Source organism: Salvelinus alpinus, chromosome 22 (genome assembly GCF_045679555.1).
Source record: "Salvelinus alpinus chromosome 22, SLU_Salpinus.1, whole genome shotgun sequence".
Classification (NCBI taxonomy): domain Eukaryota; kingdom Metazoa; phylum Chordata; class Actinopteri; order Salmoniformes; family Salmonidae; genus Salvelinus; species Salvelinus alpinus.
In genome coordinates this window covers 11,761,049-11,781,268 of record NC_092107.1, presented here as the reverse complement: position 1 = coordinate 11,781,268, position 20,220 = coordinate 11,761,049, and the positions used below count along the sequence as shown (strand labels likewise).

Genomic DNA, 20,220 nt, shown 5'->3' with positions numbered 1-20,220 from the left:
CCTAATGGCCAATAACATATTAATGGGCGTATCATGAGGAAGCATGCACTTGTTTGGAATGTAGTTACAAAATCTTGAGGATGGTGCTGATGCTCAGTGGCGTGTATTTATGGATGCCAAGGAAAGCCAGGCTTCCCCCAAACATTTAAAAAGGAAAAAATATATACAATAATTTATCGTTCGTCTCTCTGAGTTTCATAATTGTCATTCAATTCACAAGAGGCGAGATGTATCTCACCGGAGAAAGCACCCAGGCGAGCGAAACAGTGCCCCTCTGCCCCTTTATGTGTAGCCTATCTAACTGATGCTATGTTGCAGCAGCCAGCCAGCGCCAGCCGTCAGGTCGAAATGAGTATGACCTTGTTGGCGCCCGTGGCATTGAATGAATGCAAGGGAAGCTAGCGACCCAGTGTTGCCAACTCCTCAGTAAGGAAAGTAGCTATTTGCTGTCCTAAAAGTCGCTAGAAGTCGCTAAATGACGTCATCGCCTAATTTGCATAATTAACCATGTGCATGTAATTGTGATGACACTGTAGGAGAGAGGAATAACCTCGTGGGAGAGACATTTTTATTTTTATTTTTTTAAACACCCTAAATATGTTTGGAACTACAAATGAGCAAGCTGCAGAGAGTGGCACACACAGCGAATAAGAACCAGATATTTGAGGCCATACTCCTCCTTCAGCACTTTATGGACCCCATTGTTAATCCCCGTCATAACAGAGGCATTGTCAGTCCCTATCCCCAGGAGTTTCTCTTTTTTAAGACAACACTTCTCGAGGAAAGCCACAACAGCACAGGCTATAGATTTGCATCTCCTCCCTCCAACTCAACAAGCCCCATAAATGTTGATACAACTGTCTGCTTGGTGTCACTAAAGTACCTTATCACAACCCCCAGGTACTTAGAAACACTTACATCCGTGGACTCATCGAGGAGGAGGCTGAAATGCTGGTCACCCACATCTGCGACCAACTTTTTCAGAAAGTATGGTGCTAGAACACCATTAATCATTTCTGTGCACTTTGTCCTGTGCATTTTGAAGTGGGTAGCAGCAGTGGAGTCTGAGAAAGCAGCTCTACATGCTTCTCCAATGTGATCACATGCCAGCATGGAACAGTGTTCAGCGATAGCTAATGCCATGGTGGCCTCAGCCTTTTTTGCAGAGTACATTTTTTAAAACATAAATGGCAGCTTGTTTTGGGTGGAACTGTTATAAGGCTTTGCCTTTTGACTATATTTTTGAGTTGTCGTGTTTTTTTTACATCACTAAGTTTGGCATAGAAATCAGCCTTACAATACAGGCAGTATGCCCGTGTATCATCTCCAATAAATGGCTTCAACCAGCCTTTGAATTCAGGGTTTGATTCCCACTCCTTTCTGTATTTTTGAGTGTACAGTTTAGACTGCGACATGATTTAGCTAGCCAGCTAGATGTTTAGCTTATGTCACAGTGAGGCACACACACAGTGGACAAGGTGAGTAAGTGACTGAGGCTGTGTGAGTCAAATGCAGTGATTTATTTTTGTGCAGTGATTTATTTTAGACAAGGAACATTTTACATTTACATCCCGTCCTGAATGTTACCCAGGGCGGGATCAGCCAGCGGCGGCTTCCCGCATGCGCGATTAATTTGCAGACTGGACGCGGAGGGGTGAACATCTCCTGCTCTGACTGCAGCTGGGAGGGACTGCTGCGCGAGGACTGGGCCGCCTGTGAGTGCTTTGGGACGGGGGTGGGGCCCACGGCAGCACCCGCTGCTCGTTGAGAAGAGTAAGAACGATATGTGCTTTCACATCAGAGTCTCCAAAAGTCTCCAATAACACCAGAAAAAGTCGCTAGATTTCTCGCTAGTCGATATTTTGAAAATGTGTCGCTAGAGGGGTCTGAATACTCGCTAAATATAGCGACAATGTCGCTAAGTTGGCAACACTGTAGCGACCATTCGGCCTCCCTTGATCTTTTTTTTTTACAATAATAGCCAATCAGCATTGAACTAAACTGATGGTCCTGATGGTCCTGGAGCACCAAAGAAAGTGTCAAGGGAATACAGTTTGGATTTGGCTTCAAACCAATTACATCACAATAAAGACAAACATCATTGACAGAAAAAATCTTGAATTGTTGCATATTGTTGTGGTGTTGTCCTACGGTGTCTGGCTAGCTCAAATTGACCCTTTCCTAGAATGGCCATGGACAGAGATAGCGATTGGACATGTGGTTTTACCTAATTATCCATACCAAATAAAATTTTATTTGTCACATGTGCCGAATACAACAGGTATTTCACCTTACAGTGAAATGCTTACTTACAAGCCCTTAATTAAGCAACAATGCTTTATGAAGTTAAGAAAAAAATAAGTGTTCAGTAAATAAGTAAAATAGATAGAAAATAAAAGTATATATACAGGGGGTACCGGTACAGAGTCAATGTGTGTGGAGCACCGATTAGTCGAGGTAATTGAGGTAATATGTACATGTAGGTAGAGTTAAAGTGACTATGCATAGATAATAAACAGAGAGTAGCAGCAGCGTAAAAGAGGGGTCTGGTTAGCCCTTAGATTAGCTGTTCAGGAGTCTTATTGCTTGGGGGTAGAAGCTGTTTAGAAGCCTCTTGGACCTCGACTTGGCACTCCGGTACCGCTTGCCTTGCGGTAGCAGAGAGAACAGTCTATGACTAGGGTGGCTGGAGTCTTTGACAATTTTTAGGGCCTTCCTCTGACACCGCCTGGTATAGAGGACCTAGATGGCAGGAAGCTTAGCCCTGGTGATGTACTGGGCCGTACACACTACGATCTGTAGTGCATTGCGGTCGGAGGCTGAGCAGTTGCCATACCAGGCAGTGATGCAACCCATCAGGATCCTCTCGATGGTGCAGCTGTAAAACCTTTTTAGGATCTGAGAACCCTTGCCAAATCTTTTCAGTCTCCTGAGGGGGAATAGGTTTTGTCGTACCCTCTTCACGACTGTCTTGGTGTGTGTGGACCATGTTAGTTTGTTGGTGATGTGCACGCCAAGGAACTTGAAGCTCTCAACCTGCTCCACTACAGCCCCGTTGATGAGAATGGGGGTGTGCTCGGTCCTCCTTTTCCTGTAATCATCTCCTTTGTCTTGATCACGTTGAGGGAGAGGTTGTTATCCTTGCACCACACGGTCATGTCTCTGACCTCCTCCCTATAGGCTGTCTCATCATTAATGATGATGTTGGAGTCGTGCCTGGCCGTGCAGTCATGAGTGAACAGGGAGTACAGGAGGGGACTGTTGTGTTGTTACCTACCCCTACCACCTGGAGGCGGCCCGTCAGGAAGTCCAGGATCCAATTGCAGAGGGAGGTGTTTAGTCCCAGGGTCCTTAGCTTAGTGATGAGCTTTGAGGGCACTATGGTGTTGAACGCTGAGCTGTAGTCAATGAATAGCATTCTCACATAGGTGTTCCTTTTGTCCAGGTGTGAAAGGGCAGTGTGGAGTGCATCATCTGTGGATCTGTTGGTGTGGCATGCAAATTGGAGTGGGTCTAGGGTTTCTGGGATAATGGTGTTGATGTGAGCCATGACCAGCGTTTCAAAACATTTCATGGCTACATTTGTGACTGCTACGGGTCGGTAGTCATTTAGGCAGGTTACCTTAGTGTTCTTGGGCACAGGGACTATGGTGGTCTGCTTGAAACATGTTGGTATTACAGACTCAGACATGGAGAGGTTGAAAATGTCAGTGAAGACACTTGGCAGTTGGTCAAAGCATGCTCAGAGTACACGTCCTGGTAATCCGTCTGGTCCTGCTGCCTTGTGAATGTTGACCTGTTTAAAGGTCTTACTCACATTAGCTGCGGCGTGCGTGATCACATAGTCGTCCGGAACAGTTGATGCTCTCATGCATGTTTCAGTGTTACTTGCCTATTAGTGAGCATAGAAGTTATTTAGCTAATCTGATAGGCTCGTGTCACTGGGCAGCTCTCAGCTCCACAACCGATGAGAGTCGGAGCCGGTGTAGTACGATTCAATCTAATACCTGTATTAACACTGTGCCTGTTTGATGGTTCGTCAGAGGGCATAGTGGGATATTTTATAAGCTTCAGGGTTAGAGTCCCACTCCTTGAAAGCGGCAGCTCTACCCTTTAGCTCAGTGTGAATGTTGCCTGTAATCCATGGCTTCTGGTTGGGGTATGTACGTACGGTCACTGTGTGGATGACGTCCTCGATGCACTTATTGATAAAGCCAGTGACTGATGTGGTGTAGTCCTCAATGCCATCGGAAGAATCCCGGAACATATTCTTACCTTTGCCTCGATTCGGCAGTCTCATCCAGATCATCATGGCATTTGTAGTTCTTTATGAAAGCCACTAAGTAACATTTCATTTTTGGGGGGTAAATACAGGCAAATATACAGTATATTGATAAAAATCACCTTGTCCTTGAGAGATTTACATGGTTTTCAAAACATCACGCCAGGGTAAGCCTACACGAAACACAGCCCTTATTCCCTTCTTTTAAGTGTTTCTAAAATTGAAAAATGAATGATGGAAAAACGACTGGAACCATTTCCCTGTTTGACCTTTAGGTTTTATAGGTATTATGACTCATACTGTGGTACTCTATTATCACAACACATAGGTTGTAATAGGGCATTTTTTCCCTGGCTTGGCTTCCCCAGGGATTTTACCTACGCACCTCGACTGCTGATGCTGAGTATCTTTTGGGATAAACATAGGAAATTCCTACACAGCAGCCAAGTAATGCAATAGCTCAACAATATTCTCCTTCAGACAAAGGCTTATTTGTCCATGAAACCTTCTGCAAACATAGCCGCGGGAAGTAGGGGTGCTGAGGGTGATGCAGCACTCCCTAAAAAATAAAACATAATTACACAACAAGATTTGTGAACTAGGCCTTTATTACTCCTGTACTCCTCAACCCCCCACCCCACCCCAATGAACACTTGCAAGACATGCTGGATACTATTCTAATGAGCCTATGAAACAAGGCCAATAATAATACCCAGTGTGCTTTGCCATTTTTATCTTTTACATTTGCATTTTGGTCTTTTAGCAGGCACTTTTATTCAGAGTGACTTACAGTCAGTGCATTTAACAGAGGTAGATAAACAACTACATATCACAGTCTTAGCAAGTAAAACATGTTTTGTTACTGTTACTGAGAATGTTGTTATAGTGAAGGCATGTACTGTAGTTGCAAATGTATTTTGTGTCTAAATTCCAAAATACCTCAATATACCTGTATTTGATGTAAATACTGGAATGGAATGTTTAGCTGGAATGGAATGTTCGTATCCGGTATAAAAGTATCTGTTAAATGACTAAAATGTCAAATGTAAATGTTTTACATACAGATATCATACTACTGTATTTAATTATATAAAAATTGTAAAAAAATTATATTGATGTCACAAATGTATCATTTGTACAGTTCTTATAAAAAATGTAGTTATTTGTTCCATTTGACTGTGTAAAACCCTAAATCTAGCAGTACTACTTCTCTGAGAGTGAGGCGGATATAGCATTTTGCAAAAATTGTTTTTTTTATTATTTGTCTCTCTGAAATGAAATCATCAAGTGACAGATTTTAAACAAATAAATGCCTGTCATTGAACAACCCCATGCCATGATTAGATAGCTTAGCTTTTGACTGTATGCTACAAACTTGGCATGTTCCACCAGCTGTGCTCCTCTGTTGGGTCATGGTTGTGCAATGAAAAAAACATGACAATAATGTTACAGAACCATTGATAGTTTTTTGGGGAATATGTATGCAAACGTTGTACACTGTGGTGTGGTGGGGACCATAAAGCCATTTGAAAACAATTGAAAAGTATTGAAGACGCACTATACTGAAATCACTCCGCCATTTTCTGTTTAATAAAATTCTAATATTTTGCTTAATTTCAGTTTATGTGACAAAACAAGCAAGTATAGTGTATAGAATCCTTGTACCATCTAAACTGTTGTGAAATATATTTTCCATAACCAAAAAATATTGTATTTTCAAGCTGTTTGAAGCTGGTGTACACAAGTGAGTGCGCACTCATGCATGGTGCCCAACACTCAGCAGTTCCGTCTGGCCCTCTGCTGGGCAGTATCAGCTGCTCTAAGCTCCTTCTACACACAAACCCACCTGTGCTACCATTTGCATGCATGGCCATCATGCATTTTTTTATACTTTTTTTATTTCACCTTTATTTAACCAGGTAGGCAAGTTGAGAACAAGTTCTCATTTACAATTGCGACCTGACCAAGATAAAGCAAAGCAGTTCGACACATACAACAACACAGAGTTACACATGGAGTAAAACAAACATACAGTCAATAATACAGTAGAAAAATAAGTCTATATACAATGTGAGCAAATGAGGTGAGATAAGGGAGGTAAAGGCAAAAAAAGGCCATGGTGGCGAAGTAAATACAATATAGCAAGTAAAACACTGGAATGGTAGATTTGCAGTGGAAGAATGTGCAAAGTAGAAATATAAATAATGGGGTGCAAAGGAGCAGAATAAATAAATAAATACAGTAGGGGAAGAGGTAGTTGTTTGGGCTAAATTATAGATGGGCTATGTACAGGTGCAGTAATCTGTGAGCTGCTCTGACAGCTGGTGCTTAAAGCTAGTGAGGGAGATAAGTGTTTCCAGCTTCAGAGATTTTAGTAGTTCGTTCCAGTCATTGGCAGCAGAGAACTGGAAGGAGAGGCAGCCAAAGGAGGAATTGGTTTTGGGGGTGACCATAGAGATATACCTGCTGGAGCGCGTGCTGCTATGGTGACCAGCGAGCTGAGATAAGGGGGGACTTTACCTAGCAGAGTCTTGTAGATGACCTGGAGCCAGTGGGTTTGGCGACGAGTATGAAGCGAGGGCCAGCCAACGAGAGTGTACAGGTCGCAATGGTGGGTAGTATATGGGGCTTTGGTGACAAAACGGATGGCACTGTGATAGACTGCATCCAATTTATTGAGTAGGGTATTGGAGGCTATTTTGTAAATGACATCGCCAAAGTCAAGGATCGGTAGGATGGCCAGTTTTACGAGGGTATGTTTGGCAGCATGAGTGAAGGAGGCTTTGTTGCGAAATAGGAAGCCAATTCTAGATTTAACTTTGGATTGGAGATGTTTGATGTGAGTCTGGAAGGAGAGTTTACATTTGAAGAAGAGGCTGTATAAAATCTTGGCATATTAGTTTCTTACAGTTTTTATTATAAATCACTTAAAAGCATTTAGTATTTTGTTGTCAAATCTCAAGCAATGATCAAATCTCCAAATACATGAACAGGACTTATAACAATCTTCTACTCTTTGTACACTGATAGTGCGTCATCCTGAGCTCTTTATTGCAAAACCTTAGATACAAATGTCATCCGTCAGTGTATACAGTTATGTTGAGAGAAAGTTCACACATTGTTTCGATCAGGGGAAAACAAAGTGGCATTGCTGATGGTTTCCTTCAAACTGTAAATACAGTGGGAGAAAAGTTTAATTTGTTTACCAGTCCTAAATCATGTATGATGTAAAGCTAGACCTGCGCTTTAGTTTAGTTTTCTCAATGGACTTTCTAAAAAGCTCAGAGAAGCAGATAATTATGTTGGGATAATGATATACATGTACCTGGGACACATTGAGGGTTCCTTACTTTTTCCTTCATGTGTATATATAGTAATAAAACTGTAATACCATATATCTGACATCATTCCATAGTAGGCTATTCTGCATTCTCATTGCAAACAGTTTTTTAGTTGACATTACATTTTGTCATGTCAACTTGTTTTGCTTAGTGAATAGCAGGTGCAACTTATGATGCTTGCATTTGTTGTATTGCAATTTGCTAGTATGTTGTATTGAATGCTGATGACTGTAAATTGGATCTACAGCAGCATTGTGTGTGTGTGTGTGTGTGTGTGTGTGTGTGTGTGTGTGTGTGTGTGTGTGTGTGTGTGTGTGTGTGTGTGTGTGTGTGTGTGTGTGTGTGTGTGTGTGTGTGTGTGTGTGTGTGTCAGAGAGAGAGAGAGAGAGAGAATATGTGCATGATGTCCACAAAATGAGGTGGAACTAAGCTGCACTTCCTAACCTCCTGCCAAAATGTATGACCATATTAGAGACACATATTTCCCTCAGATTAGACAGACCCACAAAGAATTTCAAAACAAATCAAATTTTGATAAACTCCCATATCTATTGGGTGAACTAACACAGTGTGCCATCATAGCAGCAATATTTGTGACCGGTTGCCACAAGAAAAGGGCAACCAATGAAGAACAAACACCATTGTAAATACAACCCATATTTATGTTTATTTATTTTCCATTTTGTACTTTAACTATTGTCACATCATTATAACACTGTACATTGTCATAATATGCCGTTTGAAATGTCTATTCCTTTGAAACTTGTGAGTGTTATTATCTATTTCACTTGCTTTGGCAATGTACACATACGCTTCCCATGCCAATAAAGCCCTTTTAATTGAATTGAGAGAGAGAGCGAGATTGGGAGGGGTGAGAGCTAAGAGGGGGGGGGGGGGGATTGGGCCATATATGCCATATATGGGCACGCCATCGACTCTGCCTTGCTATTGGCTGTGGGCCTTGTGCAGCTGCCTGTCAACAAGATGGCCTTCCTCTCCACGGATGTTCTGATTCCGATTATTTTGGTTGGTCAGAGAATGTACCGTAAAGGCCAGCCTGTGTCAGTTCTAAAAAGGTAGCCAGATGAACGAGGAAGAGTGTGAAACAGGCTCAGGGTCAGTACAGGTTGTGTACAATCGAAAAACGGACAGTAGGCTTCGATGTTAACATTAGGTTGATATTAGAAAGTAAGTACTATATTCTGCAGATAGCTAACGTTAGCTACGTGGACACGTAACGCTAAAAGATAACCCGAGTCACCTGCACCCCCATCCTTGCTCAAACGGATTCCTCCGTCGGTTGTTGAGAGGAAAACGGGCCTACGACGGGGTGACTTGCTAGTGCTGTCATCCGCACTGTTGCAGGTCAAGAGCTTGGGGATCTACAGGTAAGATGACGAAAACATGAACAATTGCACTTTACGTTAGCAATTCTTAGCTGCATTTCAATGTCGTTAGCCAGCAACACACAATATGGATTCCATTGCAATTTTGTTTGGCAGCCTAGCCAGCACACAATGTTACACGATACAACCCTTAACGTAGTTGGCTAACTGATTTGAATTTTTACTTCAAAGACAGATGTGGTGCCTATCAGTTAGCCGCACCATAGCGAGTGTTTGAAACCATGTAACAACGAGATTGTTGTTGGCGTCTTGGGCTATAACGCGCTAACTAACTTAATGTTAGCTGGCTAGCCAACTAGGCTAACTTAGATAAATTGGTAACGTTAAGCTAAATAGCAGCTAGGAAATTAAGTTGCTTAGCTAACGTTACTGTACCTAGTTAGCTAGTTGTGTTAGCTACCTAGCTAACATTAGCCAGCTGACGTTAGTGTTTACTTATTTGGGGCCTGCACGTCAGGTAGTTGCTAGTTAGCATAATTGATTAGCATATAACTAACCTAATGTAAGCTAACATTAGTTAGCTAGTTAACCACGGAACGGACCTAGGGTGTTAACTTAGTTAACGTTATAACGTAGTTATAAGAATAACTAAACCATCTGGTTAAACCACAGCCAGGATTTCTGTTTCGTCCTATTCCTAGCTAGCTATGTAACTAAGTTAGCTAGAATGCGCAATTATTGTTACATTTGTATCATATTTTTGGTCATTTCAACTGACTGTTTGGTTGATCATTGTTAGACAACTGAATAAACACATATGGGGATGTCAATAATTAGTCATTGGCTACTTACTCATGGTTACCCATGTAGACCACCTGTAAGTTACAACCTAATGGAAATGTTCCGTTAAATTCTGAAGGTGCTTTGTTTATAGCTAGAGTCCATGTCACCTGTACTTCCTCCGTGCAGTAACGTTTCTCTGTTTCGTTTGTTTGATTTTCAGCTTCTTGATTCAGTATTGGCTAGGTGACCATGTTTTCCAAACACTGTGGTAAATATCTGGCCAGGTCGCAATTGTAAATGAGAACTTGTTCTCAACTTGCCTACCTGGTTAAATAAAGGTTAAATAAAAAAATCTACTCTGAATTAAGATTCTATTTTGTCTGCAGAAACAATGGGGTGTCAGCTATGACACTTTGACTTTGAAAACATCTATTTTATTTATTGAACTACAGTATGTGATGTGGATTTACAGCTGGTGACAGAATTTCATCATGGGTCCCTGATCTGTACTATGCAGAAATAAATGCATAATTATGGATATTGAAGTGTTGTATCTTAAATAGGCACACAAATGTAGAAATATGCAATATAGACCTCTGCATATTTTGGTATTATTCTACACACTGGCTATTTTTTAAATAGTTTTTTATATAAAAAATGTAACCTTTATTTAACTAGACAAGTCAGTTAAGAACAAATTCTTATTTACAATGACGGCCTACACCGGCCAAACCCGGACGACGCTGGGGAAATTGTGCGCCGCCCTATGGGACTCCCAATCACGGCCGGTTGTGATACAGCCTGGAATCGAACCAGGGTGTCTGTAGTGACACCTCAAGCACTCAAGACCAAATTTGTTTGGACTGGACCAAATCTGAATCAGTCATAGATGTCTGTTTCCCCTTTTTTCCTCAGAACAGCTTCAATTTGTCGGGTCATGGGCTCTACAAGTTGTCAAAAGCATTCCGAAGGGATGCTGGCCTATGTTTCCCACAGTCGTGTCAAGTTGGCTGGATGTCCTTTGGGTGGTAGACCATTTCTGACACACGAGAAACTGTTGAGCGTGAAAAACCCAGCAGCGTTGCAGTTCTTGACACCAACCGGTGCGCCTGGCACCTACTTCCATACCCCGTTCAAAGGCACTTCAATATTTTTGTCATGCCCATTCACCCTCTGAATGGCACACATACACAAACCATGTCTCGACTTAAAAATGCTTATTTAACCTGTCTCTTCCCCCTTCATCTACACTGATTGAAGTGGATTTAACAAGTGACATCAATAAGGGATCATAGCTTTCACCTGGTCCAGTCTGTCATGGAAAGCGCAAGTGTAGTTCAGTAGAGTACAGTAAATTAGTGTACTCAACTTGTGTGCTTTACTGTGTACTGTACTGAACTCTATTCTACTGTACTGAACTATACTTTAATAAAAAAAACAAATCTGAACCAATCATGGATGTCTGTTTTGGGTCAAATCAAGGCCTGTCTGGACTGGACCAAAAATCAACATCTTTGGAGGTTGAAATCAAGGCCGGGGGGGACTGACCAAATTTCGAATACTTTTCAATGTCCAATGTCGGTTGGTGCTCAGTGAGTAAGGAAGCTGATTACAGTAAATGGAAAGAGCGGGGGCTCATGGGTAGGTGTCAGTAGGTAGCCGGGAGAGGTGACATTAACTGGAGGGAGATGGAGAGGGCTTGTCCAGGCTGTAGTCACACTTGCTTTGACCACCAAATGGTAGAAAGAGAAAGAAAACCGTTATGAGTTGTGGAAGGAAGGACTGTAGCAGGTGACCCAACAGTGGTTTGTGACTATGATTTCCCATTGTTGCCAATTCAATTAAAAAAAATGTTTAATCACTTAATAATTCATAGCCAAATAGATATGAGTAAAATCACTAATATGTAGGTCTACCTTTACTTGTTACTTTTGTGAACTATCATTATCCTCCCTCATGAGGAGAGAAATTGGAAAATATCTTAGGTATGTGGGTTTTTGATAACAGAATTAAGCCACAGGGCAATGTGTGTGTGTGTGTGTGTTGATATTAGCTGGCAGGGGTCTTCACATCAATATGATTGTGTTTTGATGTGTTACTGATACCTCTTAAGACTTTTTCTGGTAAATGTTTTCTAAGGCCCCTTTTCCATCTGTTTGAATAGAGATCAAAGCCTTTGCTTAGTCCTAATTTTTAGGATATCAAATTGTTAAACTGTGTGTATATGCCTTGATTTCTTAAATATAGATGCCTACTGTAGCTTTCATTAGACACCATATTTAACATCATCCTATGAACTTGGTGGCGCTCAAGGGTCCGTTTTACATTGAAATGCTCTTATTTTCTCAAAGTCGAAAGAAGTAATTGAATTCCAGGAAAAGCACATATGTTGTTCAACTGAGAACTAGGCCTATACATTTTTATCTTTGGTACTAGAATCGGGAGTAGTGGCACAATGGGGCATTGAAACAAGCTTTGGGCATCTTCATGATTCATCTTCACATGTAGGTCTATATTCAATAGTTAAATTCCAGGGATCATCCATTGACGCTTGGGTCAGCCTAAATGCCTAATGTTTACAGAGAAACTACAATTCACCATTTTGGCGACCACTGTCCTGGCCCTTACAACCAACACTATTTGAGTAAGGGGGTTGATGATGAACTCTTTTGATTGAAGCCAAATGGTGGAAAGAAACAACCTGATGGAAAAGCTATAGTTTAAAAGGAGTGCATCGATATCCATTGCAGTTCAGCACGGTGCTGTGCACTGCCAGAGAAGCACAGCTGACAGACCAAACACTTCTATAGCCAGCTTGTCTGCCTAACCCTCATGACAAAGGCACTCTGATTTCATTTTATCAGGGATGGGTGGAGTCCATTATTCTTGTAGACGAGCATCATCAGCCTCACCTTGGCCCAGGCTACTGCTGTATTGTCCCTGCAGGCGCAGCCAAGGCGAGGGCCAGTGGCTGGAGTAATTTATCACCTCTGCATAGTCCACCATTCTCAAAGCCTCTGAAAGGGAGAGGGAGGATATCGCTAGAGGCGAACGAGAGGCCTGTCTGAATTATCTGAGGAAAGCCTGGAATTAGGATTTTTGTTTAACAAGTGTTTTTTCCTGAAAGGTCGTTCCCTGCTTAGTGTGCCTAAACGGTTTCTTCTCAATATTATATATTTTCTGTGATAGAATAGGAATGATGTCGTGTTAAACATTCCTTCAATGCCTGAGACTATTCTAACGGTGGTATTTTAGTGGGCACAGATAGAAACGCAAGTTGTGGAATTGAAATGTATTCTGTGGCATTTGACAACCGTTGTTTTGTTTCTATACATTCCCTGTTAAATCTGGAGCATTCTGTTATGATGTGGAGCCTGCTGAACATGCTCCAGCAGAAAGCCTCTGGATTGTTTGATGACTACATGATGGAGGAGTGAATCCTCCTGCATTGGTGTGTGTGTGTAGTTCAGCGGTCGGTCAGTCTACTTGGGGAGCCAGTGAGAGACGAGCCTCTGGCACAGCACTCAGCTATTTCTGTACTGCTGCTTGGCATGGACAGGATTTGGAGGATTAGGCAAAAAAAGCTTAAAACCAGCCTTAATTTGCAGGAATTGTTTCAAATGAGATGGAAAAATCTGTGCAATGATAATGCCGTTTTTATCAGCTGTCGGAATACAGATTTTCGTCAAAGTCTCGGCCGTGTTTTGGTCCATGGATATCACTTTGATTCGATAAACGGTCTACTAGTCTCATGTCTGTCATCGTTCAGGCTATTACTCATTACCTGTACCTGTTATTAAGCCAGTATAGATGTCTTTAAACATACCATCTAATACAAGCAGTATCTCCCTGCAGAGTTCAGCTTTGTTTCAGCTGGTATGGAAACACGTGATAGAATAGAACCGCATACTGCATGCCGTTTATTACCATTGTAGCATTTTACTACTACCTGTTCATCAGCCGCCTTGCTTCCTAAATAAATTGCAGGGGATATTGTGGGATAGCCTATTTATTGACAGCGATGACGACAGGATTGATTATAGCCACTGACTCCAGGTTCTGGGTGACTGGTAGTGCGACTGCCGTCCCCCTCCATCTCTCCATCTTCTGAAGCAATGTTGGTGGCTCTAAATAGTAGACACTGGTCAATAGAGGGAATCTGACTGGAGCCAAATCTGCCACTCACTGTCTGCTTCAGGAAGTGCCAGTGTTTGTTACAAAGATGGACAAACAGACTGACACTCACTGTCCCTGTTACGCCAACAAATACTTTTATGTGGGGGGATAAAAACGGAGTAGGGTGGTGGCCCTGGGATGTACTTCATACAGGGTGTAATCTGCAGGCTCTTAGCTGGAGCTGTGTGATTTATAAAGCCCTTAACCAACCCAGGAGTAGTTCTGTCCTCTGACGCGCACACACACACACACACACACACACACACACACAGCCTGAGCAGCAGACTACTCAGTGTAGACATTCCTCTCCAGCCAAAGGTACACGTTCTCATGCTTTCAACTGGCCACAAGTATAGATAGGCCTATATCTCGCCTACGTTTGGCTGGTAAGAGTCACCTCAGGGGCCAAACAATAGTGTAACACTAGTGGTGTCTTTCTCAACTTGTTTGTAATCACGAGATGGAAGGAGCTTGTTCAGTTCTTTGTTACGAGATGTTTCATACATTTTATATACAGTGTGTGTGATATTATTTTTGGGGGGACAGGGAAGTCCTGCTGAGACTAGGGTCTCTTTTACAGATGAGCCCTGCATAAATACATCAAACACATACAATATACATAATAAGAAAAACAGACACATTTATCAACATAGAGGTCTAAAGGTCTTGTTGAAACAGTTCCGCACCACTTGTTCCTCTTAAGCACCCAGTGTCACATTTTTGGCAGGGTAACATGAAATGGCACGGGCACCCCGGGTAAATGGTTTTCCTGCAGGCCGCAGCCAAGATCCTTTAGACTCTGCCTGGCATGCAATATCAATTCCACTACTCTCCCCTTCTAAAAATAGACTAGGCATATGCTTTCCTTGTTCTTCCTCACCTCCTATTAGGCAGGTCCTCTTTTGAAGTGTCAGGATGGGAATCCATTTGCTGTTTTATTCCTCCCTTCATCTGCCCCAGACACAAGACCCCGAAATGGAAGCCTTTAATTAGATTGAGAGCCTTCAAGGCGAGATAATTGACTAATTGAGTTTAGCTGTTGAGGCTGTCTGAAAGCACGAGTCCTCTTGACTTCCTTGTGCACTGCGACTTGGTTTCTGAACCACCAAGAGGCTAGAAGCTGACTTGCTGTACTCTTGCTGTAATGAATGGCTAGAAGGTGTGAAATTTGATCCAGTGAGTGTCTCACACCCTTCCATAGAGGTTGCTTCTGTATCAGCATATCACAGAATTAGACTAGGTGACTTAGGTATTTAGTACTAATGCAACATGGAAAGAAATTGGCCCTCAAATTAGATTTTTAGATGCGTAATGTAATAACATTTGATGAAATGACATTACTCATGTTTGTCTCCCCCGGCTAGATGACCTATGATGGTTAATGTTGTAATACTCCTCTCTCTCCCTACAGATTGTATGCCCTGTTCCTGTGACGGTGCCTGCTGGCTTGCACAGAGAGAATGAGTGGTGTGGTGCACAGCAGATGCCCAGCCTAGACGCCGCTGATATGCTTCCCTCCGGCCCGTGATGGACCGAGATACCTTCTCCCACATCCGACTGTGGTGCCCACGCCCCTTTGGCACCTACTCCCAGAACAAGCCCCGAAGCACGGGTACGGGGGGCAGTGGGGCAGCCCCCTCCCTCTGCAAGGCTGACACTGCGGGGCGCACGTCGCTGGAGGCCGGGCGAGGCGTGGATGGCCAGGAGGAGGAGGATGCCGGCTCCGAGAACACTCCCCCAGACGCCGACCCGGCATCGGCACCGCAGGCCCCCTCCACCCCTCCCGGCGCCACACAGATGGAGGATGGGAGGGTGCTGCTGGACACCTGGTACGTCATTAAGCCGGGCAACACCAAGGAGAAGATTGCCTTCTTCGTGGCCCACCAGTTCAGTGGGGTGGGCCTGCCTCGACCCAGCGCCATAAAGGTGAAAGGGAACTGGGCCACGGACTGCACTAAGGCCAAGCGTAGGCGCCGCTGCTCCTCCTATGACCCCCCCGCCCGGGCCCAGGCCAGCGTTATTCCCGCCCCCCCGCCCCCAGAGCCCTCCACCCTAGAGGACCTCCCCGGCGTGAGTGAGACTGACCTGCTGTCCGTGGCGGAGATGGTGGCCCTGGTAGAGCAGCGTACAGCCATGGCCCTTCAGGGCATGGTGGCCCAGGGACAGACTGCCCCAGAAGACCCCGAACACACACTCCTGCGGGGCACAGTCTCCGACCCGAGCCCCATGGTGTTCCTGTCAGAGAGCCCTGACCCCCCACACCCCTCGCATGGTGCCCTGGAGGAGGAGGAGGAGCAGGAGTCGCGGCGTGTGGCTCAGGTCGTAGCCCACTTTGAGTCCCAACATCAACTCCTGGAGAACACACTGAGGCCCGCGTCGGGCCTGGACCCTCCCAGGGAGAGGGAGCGGAGCGGGGACTCTGGCAGCGCCGGGCCCACCCACGGCCGAGGCGAAGTGAGGATAGCCTTCCGGGTGTCCAGCCTGGATCCTCGCTCGCAGTCGGAGCCCGCAGGCCGGCCCTGCTGCATGTTCATGAGCTGTGGGGGAGGAGGGGGGCAGACGGGGGCCCGGGCCAACGAGAAGATCACCTGTGATCTCTACCAGCTGGTCAGCCCCTCGTCACGTGACCCCAGCCTCCTTCTGGCCGGCTCTCCAAAAGCTGACCCCCATGGGGAGGGCCATACGGACCGGCCAGCCTCCAGCAGCCCGGACCCCAGCCGGGAGCTCGGCTCTGGGGAGAAGAAGCCTGTGGCCCGGGAGAGGGTGACTGGCTTCCACGTGGAGGTGGTGGTCACGGGTGCTGTGGACCAGTGTGTGTTCTATGGCAAGGACAGCACAGAGAATGTGCAAGAGGAGACGGTGTGTTTCGCCATGCCCAGTGGGGTCAGCCCTGCCGACGGCTCAGAGGACCCCCCTCCAGGCCAGCTGTTCTTCCTGCAGCCCCAGAGAGGGTCTGACGAGGACAGTGGCAGTGGAATGTGCTCTTTGGACTGTGCCAATAACAACAATCCTGCTGTGGATGCTGCTGACCGGCCGGACTCCCCCCTGGCCGGCGTGGAGGACTGCTCGGACCCCTCCCTGTGCCGTCTCTACCGCCACGTCTCTCACCACTTCCTGGAGATCCGCTTCCAGATCCAGCGGCTGCTGGAGCCTCGTCAGTACATGCTGCTACTGCCCGACCACATCATGGTCAACATCTTCAGCTACCTGCCCACCCGCTCGCTGGCCGCCCTCAAGTGCACCTGCTACGACTTCAAGGTTCTGATTGAGACGTACGGTGTGCCCGCCACCGACTCGCGCTGGAACCAGGACCCGCTGTACCGCGAAGATCCCTGCAAGCAGTGCAAGCGGCAGTACGAACGGGGCGACGTGTCTCTCTGCCGCTGGCACCCCAAACCTTACCACCACGACCTGCCTTATGGACGCTCCTATTGGATGTGCTGCCGGCGCACGGACAAGGACACACCAGGCTGCTGCGTGGGGCTGCATGACAACAACTGGGTACTGCAGCCCTGCGAGCTGGTGCAGACCCGCGCTAAGAGGGAGGACGGGAGGTAAAGGGGGCCTTCCTGGGTCCCAGCACCCCTCTTACTCCCTCTAGACCCACTGCACCTGGTGGCATGCTACAGACCAGGGTTGGGGTCCTCTCCTGTGTTGTCAGCGCTCTCTCTGCTCGCTATCACCTTGTTCTTAGCAGTCGACTAGCTCCCTACTCGGTTGTTAGTACATGTGAAAACTGGACACCTGATGAGTGGGCCCATGTTTGTGGTATGGTATGGTGCTCTGTGTGCATGAGGCCTGATGCTCAACGTTTCTGCCTATTGGTCAACTGACAGTCACGTCCTAGCCATGCTGTCAGTACTGGAGCTGACCCCAACCTTACTGACCAGAGGCCCAGCCACTGAGGACTAACTGGCTGGATCACAGAGGGAGTCTGTGAAAGTTTTTAAAGGTCCAATGCAGCTGTTTTTATCTCAATATCAAATCATTTCTGGGTAACAATTAAGTACCTTACTGTGATTGTGTTCAATTAAAATGTTCAAAAAGAAAAAATAGCATCTTGGCAAAGAGCATTTTCTTAAGCCAGAATTTTTGCTTGGACTGTCTGGGTCTGATTGGGGAGGGGAAAACTGAGCGCTAGCTGTTGCTGGCAGAGGTTTTCAACTCTTTCTTCTTGGTCTATTAACTAGTGATGTCACCAGGCAGGCCAACAATCCATCCCACCAAAACAGGCAGAAATTTCAGGTGGCATTTTCAAACAGCTCTTAGACTAAAAGGGCTTTAACTCACATGTTCACAATTGCACAGTATAATTCCAACTTCTGTGCATATAAAACACAGGAAATCATGTTTTTGACTGCACTGGGCCTTTAATGATTGAGACTTTTTTAACAGTGTGGGGGCAAGAGAAGGCAAATTGTCACTTTGTACAAAGTGTACTTTGTACAAAGTGACACCAGAGCTTTGCAATGGTTTTGACAGCTTGATATCAATGCTTTTGTTTTTTGGTGTGTGAGCGAATGTTTGCTGTTTTGAGGACTATGTTCTCCCTCCCGCCTCTATTTCTTTACCCCTCCCTCCCCACTAACCCCCAGTCCCAACTCCCTGCTAGTCGGCAGAGGGCAGTCTTTGCGTCAATGCGGGTGAAAAGAAACCCTGACCTTAGAACTCTCTACACCAGCTTCCAGCCTTAACCCCACTGGTCCCACTCACATTCCCTAAATCTGCAAAACCTTGACAAATACAGTATAGAGAACTTTGTTCACTTGACCCCTCTGACCGGGTATTGGGAGACCACTGTAGGTTTCAGATGTACAATGCTAATGGGAATATGTGCTTCTCAAATAAACAGAAATGATTTAAACTGGAATATGACCCCTGACGTTTCTTTCTGCATGACTTGTTGGTAACTTGTTGGTATTTTGATAGGCCTACACTGTAAAGACTTCTAATTTAAAAAACTATTGATTTAGTTTAGCTTATAGATTTGAAATTGTCTTGCATCAACGTGAGTCGTGTGGAGGACAAAGTGACACTTGATATATGCAATGGCCACTAGAGGGGAGAAGTGTATGCTAATGTCAAGGTTTAGCAAAGGAGTGTGGATTATTGGTTATCATACCCAATTTCATAACTTGAATTGCATTTTTATAATGATAATATTACAAGAAAGGGACAAGGAAAAGTCCTACAAAGGACTATCATGAATAGATGTTTGTACCTATGTGTACACTAACAAAAGGTATGAGACATACAGTTTGGTTTAATTCAGAATCTTGTGAAAATGATTATCAGTGGTCACATTGCTGTTTTTACTAGCCCCCTCATGCATAGTAACCCCACAAGAAGACTGCCACAGCCATCATAACCAGGGCATTAGCATCAACAACATTCCTCCAGAAGGGCTCCTCACTGATGTCAGGCAGCTCTTTGGATGCCTCAGTAACCTCCTCACTGATGTCAGGCAGCTCTTTGGATGCCTCAGTAACCTCCTCACTGATCTCAGGCAGCTCTTTGGATGCCTCAGTAACCTCCTCACTGATCTCAGGCAGCTCTTTGGATGCCTCAGTAACCTCCTCTGCGAGCTGCTGATGCCACAGAACCAGCCAATGAGACAACAGATACCAGATTTGGGTTCTTCAGCATCCACTAACAAAGGAAAGAAATCAAAACAAGATTATGGGCTTGTTAGACTTTGCAGGTGAGTCAAGACTGACTGATCTACAAATCACCTTGCATAATAAATAACTACTCATTTTTAGATCGGTCAGTCAACTTACCCACAATGCATCATGGATTAGATCCGCTCGACTGCGCAGTGTGTAGTGGAAGTTTCTCATACCTGGGCTGTCAGACTTCTCTGCTTTTCTCCTCTGCCTCCCTGCGTGCTATCCTCCCCAGCACTTCAGTTCCATCAGACCTCACTCACAGAGCATTATATGGGGAGATGCATACCACCATAGGTTTATAGTAAGTTCTCATAATAGTGGGTAAGAGTCCCCTGCATTAATGATATGGATGCAGGCATTTGATAAAACAGTGTTGATGCAAGCGCTCACATGTTTGTTGTCTATGGCCAGTGTACAGTAGCTGACAAGCAGCACCAGGATGGAGGTGCAGAAGAAGAGGAGCACAGTGAAGTAGAGGTAATGGACCCCACACACCAGAGTGGGGCAGTCTGAGGGGAACCAAAACTCTGGCCCCACATCAGGCCCCAAAACGCCCCCTGAAAAAAACAAATGTAAATTTAGTACCAAAGTAATCAAAGAAAGAAAAGTTAATCCAGTGGTAT

General features: G+C 44.9%; 1 protein-coding gene across 1 annotated transcript; it reads left to right on the top strand.

Annotated features, from left to right (window-relative positions):
- The first annotated feature begins 8,588 nt into the window (after positions 1–8,588).
- Positions 8,589–18,798, top strand: LOC139549003 (F-box only protein 46-like). The gene is made up of 2 exons (XM_071359039.1): positions 8,589–9,011; positions 15,340–18,798. Exon 2 carries the CDS (start codon positions 15,456–15,458, stop codon positions 17,484–17,486), a length of 2,031 nt encoding a protein of 676 aa, XP_071215140.1. The 5' UTR covers positions 8,589–9,011; positions 15,340–15,455; the 3' UTR covers positions 17,487–18,798.
- The last annotated feature ends 1,422 nt before the right edge of the window (positions 18,799–20,220 follow it).